Here is a 15346-nt window from a genome sequence, read left to right as displayed (position 1 = left end):
TATGTTTATTACATAAATTCAGTATAAAAATCAACAGAAATTCAAAACAATCTGTGAGATCAGTTGTGCCCGATGGACGGTTAAGATATGTTCACTTGAAAAATATGTCCCATCATCCAAACATTACAAATTCTTTATTGAGTATTACTTAGCATTTTCCTACAGATTCTCTATTTTTTCATGTGCAATGTAGGCACATCCGTTTGGGCTGCTATAACAGAATATCACAGCCTAGGTGGGTTATAAACAACAGAAATTTATTTCTCTGGAGGCTGGAAAGTCCAAGATCATGTTGTAGGTAGATTCTGTGTCTGGTGAGAGCCTGCTTCATAGACAGCCATCTCCTTGCTATGTCCTCACATGGTAAAAGTGTCAAGGGATCTTTCTAAGATCTCCTTTATGGGGATACTAATCCCATTCTTGAGGGTTCTGCCCTTATGACCTAATTACCCTTCAAAGGCCCCATCTCCTAATACCATCACATTGGGTGTTGGGATTTCTACATGAGAATTTGTGGGGAACGCAAACGTTGAGTCCACAGCACTGACATATGTTCTAATGAAAGCATGCCCTGTTTATAGAAAGTATCCATCCTTTGATGGAGGTAGGTACACCTCGCCTAGCAGCCCTGTCGCAATAACACAAATTCTAAAGTCTTTTACAACTGCTTTAGGTAGAATGTTCCACACATTAAAAACAAATGGACATCTGAAAAATGCATGTGATGTTCTGACTGATTTTAAAGGTAGTTTGGAAAGTCATTACTAAAAGAAAATCCACAAATAACTAAAAAGGTTATGAATTAGAATAGACGTTCACAAGGCCACAGTCACCCTCTTGGTGAATTTAACAAGTTTTTTTCCTAGTAATCAGGCTTAGCTCTTAGAATTGAATAAGTTTAGCTCTTCTGTGATACACAGCATAGCACAGGAATTGTAACTGTTTAATTGCTGTATTTACATGTATCAGGACCTTCAGTGATCCACCAGCTCCCTTGAATCTCTAGCAAGTCCTCGTATACCTCATACATTAAACCTCTTAGAAAGTAAAAACATACCACCGTCCAGGAACATTTTATAGAAATGCAATCTATTTGTGTTTTGAGAGCCATGTATAGAAGGCCAGTTATACTTCTTGATCTGTTTTTCATGATATGATATTCAGTAGGAGCAAGATCTATTATCATCTGCATTTGATCAGTTCTTCCTGTCAGACTCTTTCAGGAAAAATTTTTTCGCCCAGATTTTCCAAATGCCTAATATTATCCCTCTGACAAACACTGTTTCTGCTTGACTATTTCAGCACTTTTATGTAATGGAAAATTTCACAAACACTTGCAAGAAATCTTTGTGCCCTTGGTTGTCCGCTACGTCGATCTCATGGAGTCCTCCATCGCCCAGTCAATTCACAGAGGCTTTGAGCAAGAGACGTGGCAGCCTGTCAAGTAGGTACCTAGCCCAGTGCCCATAGAGCATCTGCCTCTTCTGTCCTGACCTGATGACTTGGCACATGGCCATCTGTAGGTATTGCTCATGGTGGTCCCTTCCCACGTTGTTTGTTTCTTTACAGGAATATCGCCAACAGTCTTCCCAATGTAGCTCTTCCAAAAGTTCCAAGTCTGCCTCTTAATCTTCCACAGATTCCTAGCATTTCTACTCCTTCGTGGATGGCTCCTTTATATGAGTCCACGTGTGTATTCCTCACTTATTTCCTGGTGGTGTGTTAGCTAATGCATGGCCTGGGCTGTGTTCTGCGCAGATGTCTTCAGATTGCATGGCATTTATCATCGTTGGTTGAGGAGTACTGTGTTTGGGGTTTATTTGTTTGAGTTATTTAAGCTCTTAACGCTAAGCTTAGCACATGGGTGATAAATGATATAGATTTTAAAAAAAAAAACCACTCACTGGTTTGATCTAGTTCATGTGTAATCTGTGGGGCAAGGGTCATTTTGTGACCCAGGTTGTAGACTCTGGCCTAAGTGATATAACCAGAGTTCTCCAAATTCCGACAATCAGCGTGGTGAACAGTGTGTCCGGGATGCTTAGCTGGCTCCAGCTTTGTTATGCCCACATGACTTCTCTTGTGCGTATAGAAAACCATTGTAAAAATAGTTTCAAGATATAATCTTTTTCTGTTTTTATCTTAGTCTGACTTTTAAAGAAAGGATTTTGCTGGTTGCAGAGAAGGGGTTGTCTTTTACTTCCTAGTTCCAGCAAGGTCTTTTTAGTCCTTTCATATATCAGTTGATACACCTAGATATTTTAAATAATCTTTATGTCATTGAAAACCATACTTATTAACTCCATGTTGCGATGAGCCTGCCTGCAGCAGATTCATTAAAAGGAAACAGACACGGGCTTCAAGTCAATCAGCCCCGAATTTAGATCCTAGTTTATTCATTGTTAAGTCTTTCTTAGACTCACTTTCCTCAGCTCTAATATGGTTATGACACCTAATTGAAAGACATTTTTGTGAGGATTAAAAAAAAAAATCTATGAAAAGTGCCTGGTGCACATCCTAGCTACTGCTCTATATTATTATTGTTACTACTATAATTATTATTATTATTACTATCATCAATCATCATTATTTTAAACTGTATCATTTTCAAAAGTATAACCTTCACAACAATCAAATGAACCCAATAATAGTCCAGACTTGGCCCAAAGAATAATCATTAGAAAGAGATAAATAGCTATCACTTATTGGGAGTTTTTTATGTTCCAGGTGCAAAGTCAAATTTTTTATTGCATTTAACAACCCTGTGAGGTAAATGTCATTAATCCCATTTTACAGTTAAGGAAATTTAGTCATAAAGCATAAGAAACAAAATGTGTCCAATATCTCAGAGTAAGCAGCAGAGGTAAGATTTGAACCCAGGTTTGCTTGACTCCAAAGCCCTCACCCTATTGTTAATGATTCTGCTTCCAGAGAATATAGTGACTTAAGAACTTGTTCAGCACCCTTTCCACCTAAGCTATTTCCACTGTCAAATCTATTCCCAACCTAGGCCGCATACAGTTGGGAAAAGACAGAAGAAAAGACCAAGGAAGAGAACAAGAACTTGCAAAATAGTTTGGCAATATTTCTGCAAGTTAAACATCATCACTGTACTCATAATAACTATTAGGATGTTAGGTCACATGTGACTTATAGGCAAATGCTTTGGGTCTTTATAGCATGTAGAATGGTGTCTGTGTGTGCTCAGGAATTATCTAGGAAACATAAGGAGCCTTTCTAAGTTTATGAGGTTTTTTCCTACTTCTTTATACTGTTTAATAGTTTAACTCCTATTCATCCTTATTTCTCATCTATTTAACAATCTTGATTTTATCAAGAACACTATTGTGGGCATTACCTTGGGACATTTAGGGTTTTTTGTTTGTTTGGTTGGTTTTTTTTGTCATCACTATTTTATTAGCTTTGAAATATGTGTCAACCTGGAATCTCTTTCTTGGGAGTCCCTTTTTAAAGTGACCTACATCTCAGGACAGGAACCATGACAGATTTTGGCTTTGTAAATTAAGGGCTTGTACTTTCATCATTCTGAGCAAATCAAAAATATGTTTTCCAAGTTAGTCACCATTATCTTTACCTGCCAAGATGATCAACATTAGACTCTTTGTCAGAATTACTCATAATGTTATGAGGTCATTGCAAAAAAGTTTTGAACTTTTGCTAGAAAGCATTAAATAGCAAAAAACATTTGTTTCACGTATATAAGAAATTAAAAGTACGAGTACTGATTAAGTAAAGGTTAGTAATTCAAAGTAACCATGGGTTTGAAGATATACCCCATCTGCTAATGTATAAATCACCTTAGGTGCTTCCCAGTATCTCTCCCTGTATATAAAATCTTCATTCGCAGTTTTTTAGCTCTAAAAGTGAATACTGGTAAGATAAGTTTCCTGCTGGCATTTTTAGGAAACTAACTGAGTCCATTATTCATGTTTGAATTATTTAATCAATTAATAATACTTTTAGGAATAAGTCACTGATTATAATAAGTCACTAATTTGAAAATGAAAGTTTCGGAAAAAAAATTGCAGGTTATATATATTGACTTCAGAAAAAACTGGTTTACATTTTTTCATCTATCTATTTAATTATAACAAACATTTGTTAATTACATTTCCAATTAAACAGTTGTTGTTCAGAATCTTACCATAGCATTAAAGAAGAGAAGAAACATATGTTCATATTCTCTATAAAGATTTAATTGTTACACATTATGAGAAAGTCAATTTTTAATAGAATTCTGTCTTTACTACTTGGGGTTTTGTTTTGATTATGGCTTTTGCTGTTGCTATTTTGTTAACGCTGTTAAAGAATGCATACATGTTTCAAATAGCTACTTATATTTCTTGTAAGTAAAAAAATGTTAAGTAGATTTTCTTCTTTGCCAGTTATTTTCAGTTACTCTTAAAACATAGGTCCTGTAATCTACCATATTGTACACTATGGATATAAAGGGACATTTTGCCTGTTCATTTTTTTCTCTTGTATTTGTTTGTTTTTTTATATATATGACATGAAGGAGAAGTAAGTAGAGGGGTTTTTCAAAGATTTTTCACACCAAGGTCAGCACGGTGTTATCTGGTTCTTTTGTTTAATGGTACTTTGGGGGGACTAAATATTAAGGTGAGGAGATATTGAGTGAATGAGGTGCCGTGGGTAGGGTTCAGCGCTTTGCTGTGGATGGTTCCTTGAGAATTTAACTCTGAGGACATCTTGGCTAGACAAGGAGATCATGTGGAAATACTGGCAGACTAGGAGGAGGAAAGCAAAGTAGGTTGGTGATAGAGCTAAGATGCTGAGGCAGGGGGTGGGGACAGACACGAGCTTTTAATTAGCCAGAGTGAGAAGTGATGTTTTTATGCTAGCCAAATAAGATATAGTTATCTAAATAATGTGACTATTTAAAATAATTTTATTTTTTATAAAAAGTTTTCTCCCATGCCCTTGTGATGAATTTATTTAATTTTCTTTTGCAAACTAAAAATATAAATTTTAGATTAATATATCTTAAACAGATATTGGAAAGCTGAGGAGAAATGAATCCCACAGCAACTTTTTTTTCTTTCGTTCTCTTTTACAATTAAGTTTCAATATGTTTTAATGTAGGAATATTTTACTTTCAAAAACATCTGTTTCCCTATTAAGCTATCTACTTGCATAATGGAAAGTAATAGTATTATCCTTACCCTAAATACTATATGTACCCTGGTGTAAATGACCTTCATACATAGTGTGAAACTACAGAGTAACTTGACCACAGTAGTGAATGTACAATAGATCTGGGCTCCATAGTTAGACAGAAGTGAGAATCTAAAATATACATGATTTTGCTGCAACTTCAGAGCATCCTAAATAGCGTTTCTGGGTTAGACCATACCTTGTACTGCTAAATTTAATTATGAGCTAGAAAATCCAAAAAGCATTTCAAAACAGAATTCAGATTTGCTTCCCTACCCAACCTGTTATTTCATTTCCAATACCTGTTTCGCCTTTACCTGTAATTGAGAAAGCCAAGTGTCCTGTATGTACATACCAGTAGATAGACAGAAGCCATCCGTCGTGATGACAGAGGCCCATATCCTTGAGTAGAAGAGTAAAGCTAGTAGTCGCTGTTATATGGATCTTCTTGCATAAAACATACTTTTCTGAATTTCTAGAAAGAAATATTGGGTTGTCGGAAAAGTCATGACGCATGTTTGCAACAGATGGCACTAGTTGATTTTTGGAAGTACTAGAGTCATTCGCATCTATGTTATTGCTATGTCATTTGACAGCTGACAGTTCCAGCTTCATTCTAAAAAAATTGAGCGATTTGGTTGAGCTTTGGAGATTGTTGCAAGTTGACGATGGAAAACCAAACTGCATTTTTGCCACATTTTACTGTTTTACTTCCATAAAGGGAAGAGCGTGTGTCAAGCTTGTGAAAAGTTGCATAAAGTTTACAGTGACAATGCTCTACAAGAACGTCAGTGCCAATAATGGTTCACGAAATTCCGTGTTGGTGATTTTGATCTCAACGACGCTCCTTGGTCAGGGAGGCCCACCGAGGTTGATGACGACAAAATAAAGGCATTGATCAAGTCAAACCCACGTTACACAACATTAGAGATTGCAGTAACATTAAACATCCATCATTTAAGCATTCACAACCACCTGAAGAAGGTGGGATATGTAAGTAAGCTCGATATTTGGGTTCCGCATGCACTCAAAGAAGTTCATTTGACAGCACGTATAAACATCTGCAATATGCTCATTAAACGTGAGGAAAACAATCCTTTTTTGAAGCGACTGATAACTGGTGATGAGAAGTGGAATGTTTACAACAATGTGGTGCACAGTCTTGGTCCCGACATGATGATTTGCCTCAAACGACATTGAAAGCAGACATTCATCAGAAGAAGGTTATGCTCTCAGCGTGGTGGGATTTTAAAGGTGTCATATTTTTCAAGCTTCTACCAAGGAACCAAACAATCAATTCGAATGTGTACTGTCGGCAATAAGACAGTTTGAATGAATCTATCATCCAGAAACGTCCAGAGCTTGTTAATTGTAAAGGAGTTGTGTTCTATCATGAAAACGTGAGACCACACACAAGTTTGATCAGCCGTCAAAAATTATTGGAGCTTGGATGGGATGTGTTGCCACACCCACCATACTCGCCTGACCTTGTGCCGTCAGACTTCCACTTGTTTCGCTCTCTTCAAAACTCCTTGCATGGTATAACGTTCAATTCAGATGAGGCTGTAAATCAGCACCTTGTTCACTTTTTCACAAATAAAGACAGGTCCTTCCATGAATGAGGAATAATGAAACTCACTGAAAGATGGCAAAAGGTTATCAAACAAAACGGGCAATATATCATTAAACATAGACAAAATATGTCATGACTTTTCCGACAACCCAATATTTACGTATTTTATCCAAGAGATTAGTAAAGAACATTTAAAGTGTTTGTTCTTATGTACACAATTTGATTTCTTTCCTTACTGAAGTATCCTTATCCATTTTGCCCCTTTTTATGAAACCTTCCTATTATATTTATTTCTATTCTGTTCTCCTTCCTTGCCTTTTTCATTAGAAGTGAAAAGGAGGAATTAGAAGGTTGAACAGAGAAAACAGTGACCATTAGAGATTTCATGTGGTATTTTTTCGATGATGGCAATTGGTACAAAAAGGAGGAAACAATGTGTTAGCAATCCCCGGAGCTAACATTGGAGGCTCATGACGTTCTTCATTTTTTTTCTTTTTCTTCTAGCAATGGCTCTGCAACATCAGAAGACCTTTTTTGGAAACTTGATGCACTGCAAATGTTTGTCCTTGATCTGCACTGGCCAGAACAAGAATTTGCCCACCACTTAGAGCAAAGACTTAAACTAATGGCCAGTGATATGATAGAGGCCTGTGTCAAAAGGTAGATGCATGTTCTCAAGTTGCTACTTAATATTCCAGCACCCAAAATACCCAAAATACCGCTTTTCACCGAGTACCTGTTAAATAGTTGTCACAGGAAAGATTTCATATGTACCACTGTTCCAAAATGCAATGGTTATTGGGTTCTCTGACCTAAATCCTGGGGACCCATGTAATTAACAAAATGGGCCTGATAGTTTTTTTCAAGTCCCCTAAACATTGCCCTCAGCATAGCACCCACGCCATATTAATCATTTCTGTTGTGCTTATTGTTCTGTCTCTGGGAATACTGTCTTTTAAATTCCCAAGGCCATACCTCCTGAGGCGTACGGAAAAGGTCTGTTAAACCCTTGGTGCATCCTATCTGTGTGCTGGGAAACAGCGTGGCAATCTCAAATGATGATCAGTGCCCCCAACTGTGTTTTCTGGTATTCTCTGTCCCCACCAGATGAGTTCCAAGTATCCATTCCCATTCTTCCAAACTGAACCAGAAATAAGTTATGAGGCTTTGGATTCTGCCAAATGTGCTTTCTTTTCTTTTATACAGTTCTTACAGAATCAGAATTGCATCCTAAGCAGCCAAGCATTGTTTTTGTGTTGCCCATGTTCATGATAGGTACAACAATGGGGGGCAGCTGGGTGGGATAACTAACACTGGAGACAATGAATAATCCTGAATTCTTTAAAGCAAGAAAAATCCCGTCGTTAGAATACTGTTTAATGACCTTCCAAGGCCAAGTCATGAATTAGGTTATTTAATGTTTAAAAAAATGGTCATCATTTGTGATTCTCATATCTCAAATCAATGGATATTCTTTGGAGACTTAACAAGACCAATCTCAAATTAACTGTCTTGCAGTTGCTTTCAAACGCCTAAACTGCAACTTCAGGTATTTGGAAGAGATCCTAAGTGATGTCAAAGAATTACATATTCTGTGTTGTACATTAATTACGAGGGTTTAGAATCTTCCAGTCTTGTAGGGTTTTTTTATTTGGCAAATCCTCCCATAGAGGATTTCTCCTGCGTATTGCGGAGAAACGAGTGATTTTTTTCTCCTTTGTTATTAATTCAGGCATTTAAGTAAAACTATGGGGTTTTTCCATTTAGAAGACTGACACGCTAGATGTAGCAAATAGCTTCATTTGGGTAGAGATATTGTCTGACTGCAAAAGCTGTGATTAGTATAAAATATCACAGCTTGATCTTTCATGTGAGACACCTGAAAAGACGAGCACTCCACCCCCAGCTCCCAAGCAAGGTCTCAGCCCTTATTTGCATGTTTTAAATTAGCATCTTGTAGTGTGGATTTCACTTTTACAGAACAGGTGGGATGCATGTCAAAATTTCTTACTCTGAATTCATGTTTTAATGACCAGAACAAGAACTGCCTTTGAACTCAAACTACAAAAGGCGAGCAAAACCACTGACTTGCGCATCCCAGCTTCTGTGTGTACCATGTTTAATGTGTTAGTAGATGCCAAAAAGCAAAGCACCAAACTCTGTGCCCTGGATGGAGGCCAAGAGGTAAGTGGATTGAGTGTCATGTGTGGAAATGCAGCATGGGGTGCCCTACCAGGGGAGGATGCTGTTTCCAGAAGTCAGGCACCTAATTAGATTAAAAGACCAAGTTCCCCAATGCAAGTGTTTGGTCTTTTCTTTACTATAACCATGGAATGCCCTTTATCCTTTGTTTCAGTTAGTTTCTTCTTTTTTATATGAAGATTACCTAAAATTTTATAAATGGCCATTGAATTTCAGATACACCTTTTAACAGCTTAGGTGTTATGTATTTACATAAAGCTTACTTTTCATAAGCAAATGAAAAGGCTACCTGCTTTGTTTATACAAATCTAGAGTATCCAAAGGTTTCATCCCAAAAACAAGCCACAGAAAATAGCATATGATATATTTTATTCACACAAAAGTTTCTGTTTTGTAGACCAAGGCGAAACATACTTGAAAATTAGGCTTCATTCTTTTCCATAAATATCCCATTGTTTCCATTTTATTTATATTTTGTTTTGTTCTATATTCAGCAATAGATTTATTTTTGTTGAGAGTCGTGATTGGGTGAGAATGGATTGATTTTTCTTAGCTATCTGTTTAAGTTGACATTTTGTTGCCTTTTTTCCCCATTGTAATGACTTTTTCATGATTTCTCTACCCTTCCCTTATGTTCTCCTTCATCGTCTTTTTTTTTCCATGACATGATCCAGTTTGATAGTCAGTGGGTAAGTCTCATGTGTTTTGTTTTAACCACATTCTCATTTGAATTTTTATTTTCATAAGTGCACATTTTTTATTTTCATCTTTTCAAACTTAAATAATGTAATTAATTCCATTTTCAGGTTTTTGGTTTCTGTCAGTGAGTAAAACACTAGGAGCTTACTGTAGCACAGCAATAAGCCAAAGACACATTAAAACATATGGAAATGCTTACATCTTAATAAATATTGTCACAAGGAATGTTTCTTCCCTGTCAAGCTGCAGAATCTATAATACAAATTAGATTTTTAAGCATAAAATTATTTCAAACCCAATGAACTCAGCCTCCTTTAAACTACATAAAATCAGTAACAGAATGACTATTAACATTTTCAAGATACATATAGCTTTAGTATATACTTTCACTCCCACTAGAAGAATTTAGAGTTTGGGGCTTTACATGACATAGAGCATATGTCAGGGTGACCCCTAAGTTCGAAGGCTGGAAGGCCACTCTCCAGATCACTTCATACAAAAGAACGAACTTGTGGATTTCAGTGAGGTACATGCCCACCAGTGAAAGTCTTCCCTCCCACTCATGGTGTGGGATGTCACCATCATGAGAGTCAGGGCAGAAAGGCAGGCCTGTGTCAGGAGCATGTCCCCTCCCCCACCACTAGGTTTTCTTTAGGTACCACCCAGAACCTCAGAGGAACAATGGTTGGAAAACCTTTATGCACACAAGATTTACTAGAAAAAAAAATAGAGAGATGGGAGGTGGAGGGTGGAGGGGGAGAGAGAGACTAGATTACATATATGTATATGTATAAGTCAAATTTTTGTGTGTGCTGTATATTAAATACATTTTTCTTATGTTAAATCTTACAAGTCTTGCAGTTGAATCAATCTCAACGAGACTCTTTACTGGGCTAACAATTCTCATCGAAGCAGAAGGATTTAAGTAGATAACTGTGAAAAAAGATGAGAAGGCACACTATTTGTGATTTTCATACTTATTTAACCCAGATACAAACGTTAGCTATTTGACCATAATTTATGAATATATACACATATTTCATTTTGGGGGCAGTGCAGGGGGAAAAGATGTATTCCTAATACAATAGCATATAACCTTACAGATTAAGTAACTAATAATGTAAGCATTGTGGAATGTTCAGTAACTATCATTCTCTGATCACTTAACTTACAACGTGATTTATTATCTCTAATTATCTGAATCAGGAGGCAGCTGGTTTGGATATCGATGGCTTATCTCTACCTCCTCGTGTTTTTCAATACCCAGATGTAAGCCTTTGATTGTCTGCTTGAGAATATTGTCTTAAGTCCAGTTATAATAAGCCCAACCATTTCCCATTGGGTTTATAGTCATTTTGCCTCTTCCCACTAATAATGGATTTATCCATTCATTCTTATTCTAACACACACTGCAGTACCTGACACACAATAGACACTCAGTAAATATTTGTTGAATGAACAGACTGATTTGTTGTCACTGCTTTAAAAATCCACCCCTGTCGGAAACAACTCACTCTAGTCCTTAAAAAGAAAATGGGCACATACACAAATGACAAAACATTGGTGCATTGTCAAATGATTCTTTACGTTAATAGGTGAATGGCTTCGAGGAGTAATCTGCTACTGTTCATTATGTCTGCACCTGCACCTTCTCACCAGAGACAATTAGTCCCCCACAACTTTTACACAACTATAATAATATAGTTCAGAATGCGTTAGCAACCCCGGAAAGTAGTAAACAAGAATTTCAATGCAAAGGAAGGATTTTATACTTTGCTTTTAAATCTCCACCGAATACACCCACATAATGACACAGGCTTTCCCTCCCTGTATGTGCTTCAGATAAGTTTTGGAATTGTTGTAAATTAGTAAATACATCACATGCATAGGTGAGCCTGTGGACTCCATTCTACAATAAGCAACAAATACAGCTGTTGAAAAACCACACAATTTGGAAATGTGTAAAAATATGTAGTACTTACTACGTAGGGAAACCTAGCAGAGCTCTTTGTCTAACTTCTAAGGGGATTGCCTCTGCAAACTCTCTAGTAAATTGTTATACTGTCATTGTCTAGAGATAAAGCCTTTGTGACTCCTTACCCACAAGGCAGCCCCACCGTGATCCTAAATTATGATTCTGTTTCCTTATGTGGCACGTGATGACGCAAACATGCTCAGCCACAACCCAGAACAGTGTTTAATGGAGTCGTCAGTGAGCGAATGATCTGCTCATGTGACAGCTGGGCGTATGAGTCAGCAGTCTTAGGCCAGTCCCTCCGGGACAGATGTTGAGAGCGCAAAACCACCAGTGTTTAGAAATCCTAGTTACCCTACCCATCCCTGCAGAAAAGCATATTACTGCGTGGGCCTCAGGCCATCATCTGCCCTCAGCGCCTCTGCATTCCATAGCTCATCCACTGGGGATGAAAGCACATTAATGGGGTAACTGGGGGTGGGGTGCTACTTGTGCAGGATTTGTTCTCTATTACAGTAAAATACTTCCATTCCCAGAACTAACAACCTAATCCCTTTAAAATTCATCCCAAGAGAAGGACCAAAATCTTTTTAAGAGTGCTGGAATACACTGGCATTTGATTGGTCGTTATTTCTTGTGTGTTTCCATGTGGTCAGGCGAAATGATATTTACCTGCGTGTAGGAGGGTGGGGTTACAGGCCAGTGCCAGATCTCTGAATTCCCTGGCCTCTGAGAAGTAAGAGTCCTCAAGGGCTGTTTTCATTTAAATTCAGTATCTTCTGCTGGGGAAGCAAGGCACCGACAGTTTACCTTCCAGGGCAGATGTGGGGAGAATTAGTCTAGGAATGGCTTGTAGTCTCCCAAAACCCTGGAATGTAGAATCGTTGATCCAATCTGAAATATTCTAAGAATTTTACAGGTTTTTATTGTTACATACAAAAACTGCAGCATTTTCTCAAAAGTTTGCTCTGTTCATCTAAGTGATTATCAGTTTTAGCTTAGGTATCATAAATGTTGCTGCAGATAAACTCTGTTCTTTTTTGCCATCAGTTTTTGTATATTTGGGTTTGTCTGGGATCCCCTAATAACTTTTTCTAGCTAACTTTCTGTTGACCATATGCTGACGAGGTGGGTGGTTCTCTTTGCAGAATGTATATGTAAAATATGAATTTGGGGGCCATCTCCCCGTTTCCACCCACAGCGCTCCCACCTGTACCCACTGTGCAGCTATAGCAGATTCTAGAAGTTCCCAACAGTCTTCAGATTTGATATTAGTGTAAGTCAGAGCAATCAGATAAATGTACAGTAGCAAAATCTTATGCAAACCTAAAAACCTTATATTATTTGAATTTTTGCCTTAAGATGTATACTTTTCTTCCTTTTTAGCTTCCTCTGCCTCATCCCCTCTCCTCCTCTCCTCCTCTCCCCTCCTTTCCGCTAGATCAGTATCAAAATAGCAGTCTGTTGTTATAGGAGAATTTGATAACCACCAGGGTCCGTGGCTTTCCCTGCTTTTCAATAAAAAGCGACCTCTTCAGTGGCTCATCTTTTGATTTTAAGAATTGCCAAAATTGGTCCAAGCTAAAAGTTTAACAAGTGGAAGTTCTAGTATTCTATTTTCTGTAGCCTTCTGATGACATTTGATTACTTTTAAGTTAAAAAAAAAATGAAATTTATGGCCGATGGAGATAAACATTGAGGATGAGGCGTATTTAAGAATATGGAATGCTTTGGAGGTCTGGGTGCCTCCACCCCTGAATGTTCTCTAGCACTTTCTGCATAAGAAGGAAGTGAGAAGCTTGAAGCCCATTTGCTAGATCCCTTTCCTATTCTACCCCAAAAGGAGTCTCAGTCTGGTATTTCATTTCTCCCTGCTGCACAGACACAAATTTGGAGAGAAGGATGTGAGAAGAGAGGGGTGAGCCAGGCCAGAGCTCATTTGCATAAGCTCCATAACTGCCCAATCAGCTGAGCCCCTTCAGCTGGAGCTGGGGGCCTTGTTTTGTACTTGTGTCTGAGGGAGGGACTTCCCGGCCATCTCAACTACCAACCAGTTTTTTTAGGCACTTTCCCTTCCACCATTTTTTTCTTTATTTTCTGCCCTTTTGCTTGTCTTCAAATTGTTCCAAAAGCAAAAACTGTCAGCACTACTGCAATAGAAAGCCACCCTCTGTGTTTCTGTTCCGTCTGTCCTCTGGAGAGCCCTGATTTGGGATTCGGTAAGGCCTGAAGTGAGACAGACCCTTAGTATTTCACTTCACTGGGTGGAATACATGGCTAGGAAGTGCCACGTTCATACGTGTGTGTTCATTTTAGGCCACTTGTCAACACACACACACACACACACACACACACACACACACACAGAGGAAGAAAATCATTCACGTACTCCAAAATTATGCTTCCTTTCTTCGTTATTTATGCAGGCTGATGACCACTTGTAACTGTCAGCCTGTCGGAGAGGAATCATTCCTGCATATTCCAAAGCAGTTGATGTTTTGTTCTGTGTGGAAACTTTGAGACATGTTTTCAGAAGAAAAAAATAGCTTTCAAAAACTTACATCTTAGGAAACCATTCAACCAGCAGCTGTTAAGTTGCTCTAATGTTTATAGTGACCTGAGTACTTTTACTCTGCGCATTATGTTCGCTGTTCCAAGAAGCCTTGAACCATTAAGATAGGGTTAGTCTTTACAAGTCATATTTTCTGTGAAGTGGCTATTGGGGACAATCGGCTGTCAGATAAATGCTTCTAAAGGAAGAATTACTGTTTAAATGAATGTGCCTTCACACGCCGTAGAAACCGAAGCTCCTGCTAATTTAAGAATGGGGCTCTCTAGTATTCTCTAAAGAAAGCAAAAAAAGGAGTCTTTCAGGTTTATTTTAAATACATCTTTGTTTTTGCCTTTACTTAAAGGCGCTTTTTTCATGGGGAAGCAGTAATAAAACGATGGGGAGTGAGTGCCGTTTCATTATACCTTTTATGGCCTATTAATTTGTTACCATCTATTCACCTTTGTTGATGAAATTTTAATTTTGCCCTTGCTTGAGCATATTGTAAGAATTGTATAAACTGCTGCTCCCTGCACTGACAAAAAGATCCTTTTAGAGTGAACAATTGGGAGCTCATTTTATTTCTAGAGCACATTTAAAATAACTTATGAATGAGAGTTGTCAGACATGAAATGCTGTATTAATTAAATCTTTTTCTAGTCTTTTTGCTTCTCCAGCTAAACCAACCCTTTAGAAAAATACACGGCCACCTTAATTATAGAGGAGAAGACAAAAAGTATCCTTCACATTCCTCCGCCTGAATAAGAATAAGAACTCAATTCATCTATATAATAACCCCATTAGCTGCTTAACTCAACAGTGCACATGGGAAAATTTTCAAACCGCAATGTAAAAAGTGTTGATTGGGTGGATCGTTTTCAATGTTTTGTTCTTCTAATGTTCAAAATGATCATTTTAATAAATCTGATATATCATAACTAGTAGCTTTAAAGCATTTATGACTTATGACAAAAGTTTTGTGTCCACATCAACTAATACATCTTTATCTTTTACTATCTAGCAACAGTACCATTCAAAAATAGATGATTTGATTGACAGCACTGTAAAAGAAATCATTTCAATGCTAGTTTCAAAGGTAATGTATTATTTATTCACCTTTTTAAATCAAATTGAAAAATTATTTTCAAAC

At 37.5% G+C, this 15346-nt stretch overlaps 1 protein-coding gene across 1 annotated transcript in view; it reads left to right on the top strand.

The window, feature by feature from the left end:
* The window catches only part of CADPS2 (calcium dependent secretion activator 2), a 196045-nt gene that overhangs the window by 126684 nt on the left and 54015 nt on the right, over nt 1–15346 (top strand). Inside the window, exons 14-19 of the mRNA XM_019623705.1 lie at nt 1303–1444; nt 1570–1689; nt 7274–7429; nt 8806–8953; nt 9646–9660; nt 15218–15292. Coding sequence (XP_019479250.1) covers nt 1303–1444; nt 1570–1689; nt 7274–7429; nt 8806–8953; nt 9646–9660; nt 15218–15292 — 656 coding nt within the window. The remainder of the gene's footprint in view (nt 1–1302; nt 1445–1569; nt 1690–7273; nt 7430–8805; nt 8954–9645; nt 9661–15217; nt 15293–15346) is intronic.

Source organism: Hipposideros armiger, unplaced genomic scaffold (genome assembly GCF_001890085.2).
Source record: "Hipposideros armiger isolate ML-2016 unplaced genomic scaffold, ASM189008v1 scaffold_559, whole genome shotgun sequence".
In the NCBI taxonomy this organism is placed as follows: domain Eukaryota; kingdom Metazoa; phylum Chordata; class Mammalia; order Chiroptera; family Hipposideridae; genus Hipposideros; species Hipposideros armiger.
The sequence above is the reverse complement of the archived record's forward strand: the minus strand, read 5'-3'. Positions and strand labels throughout refer to the sequence as shown.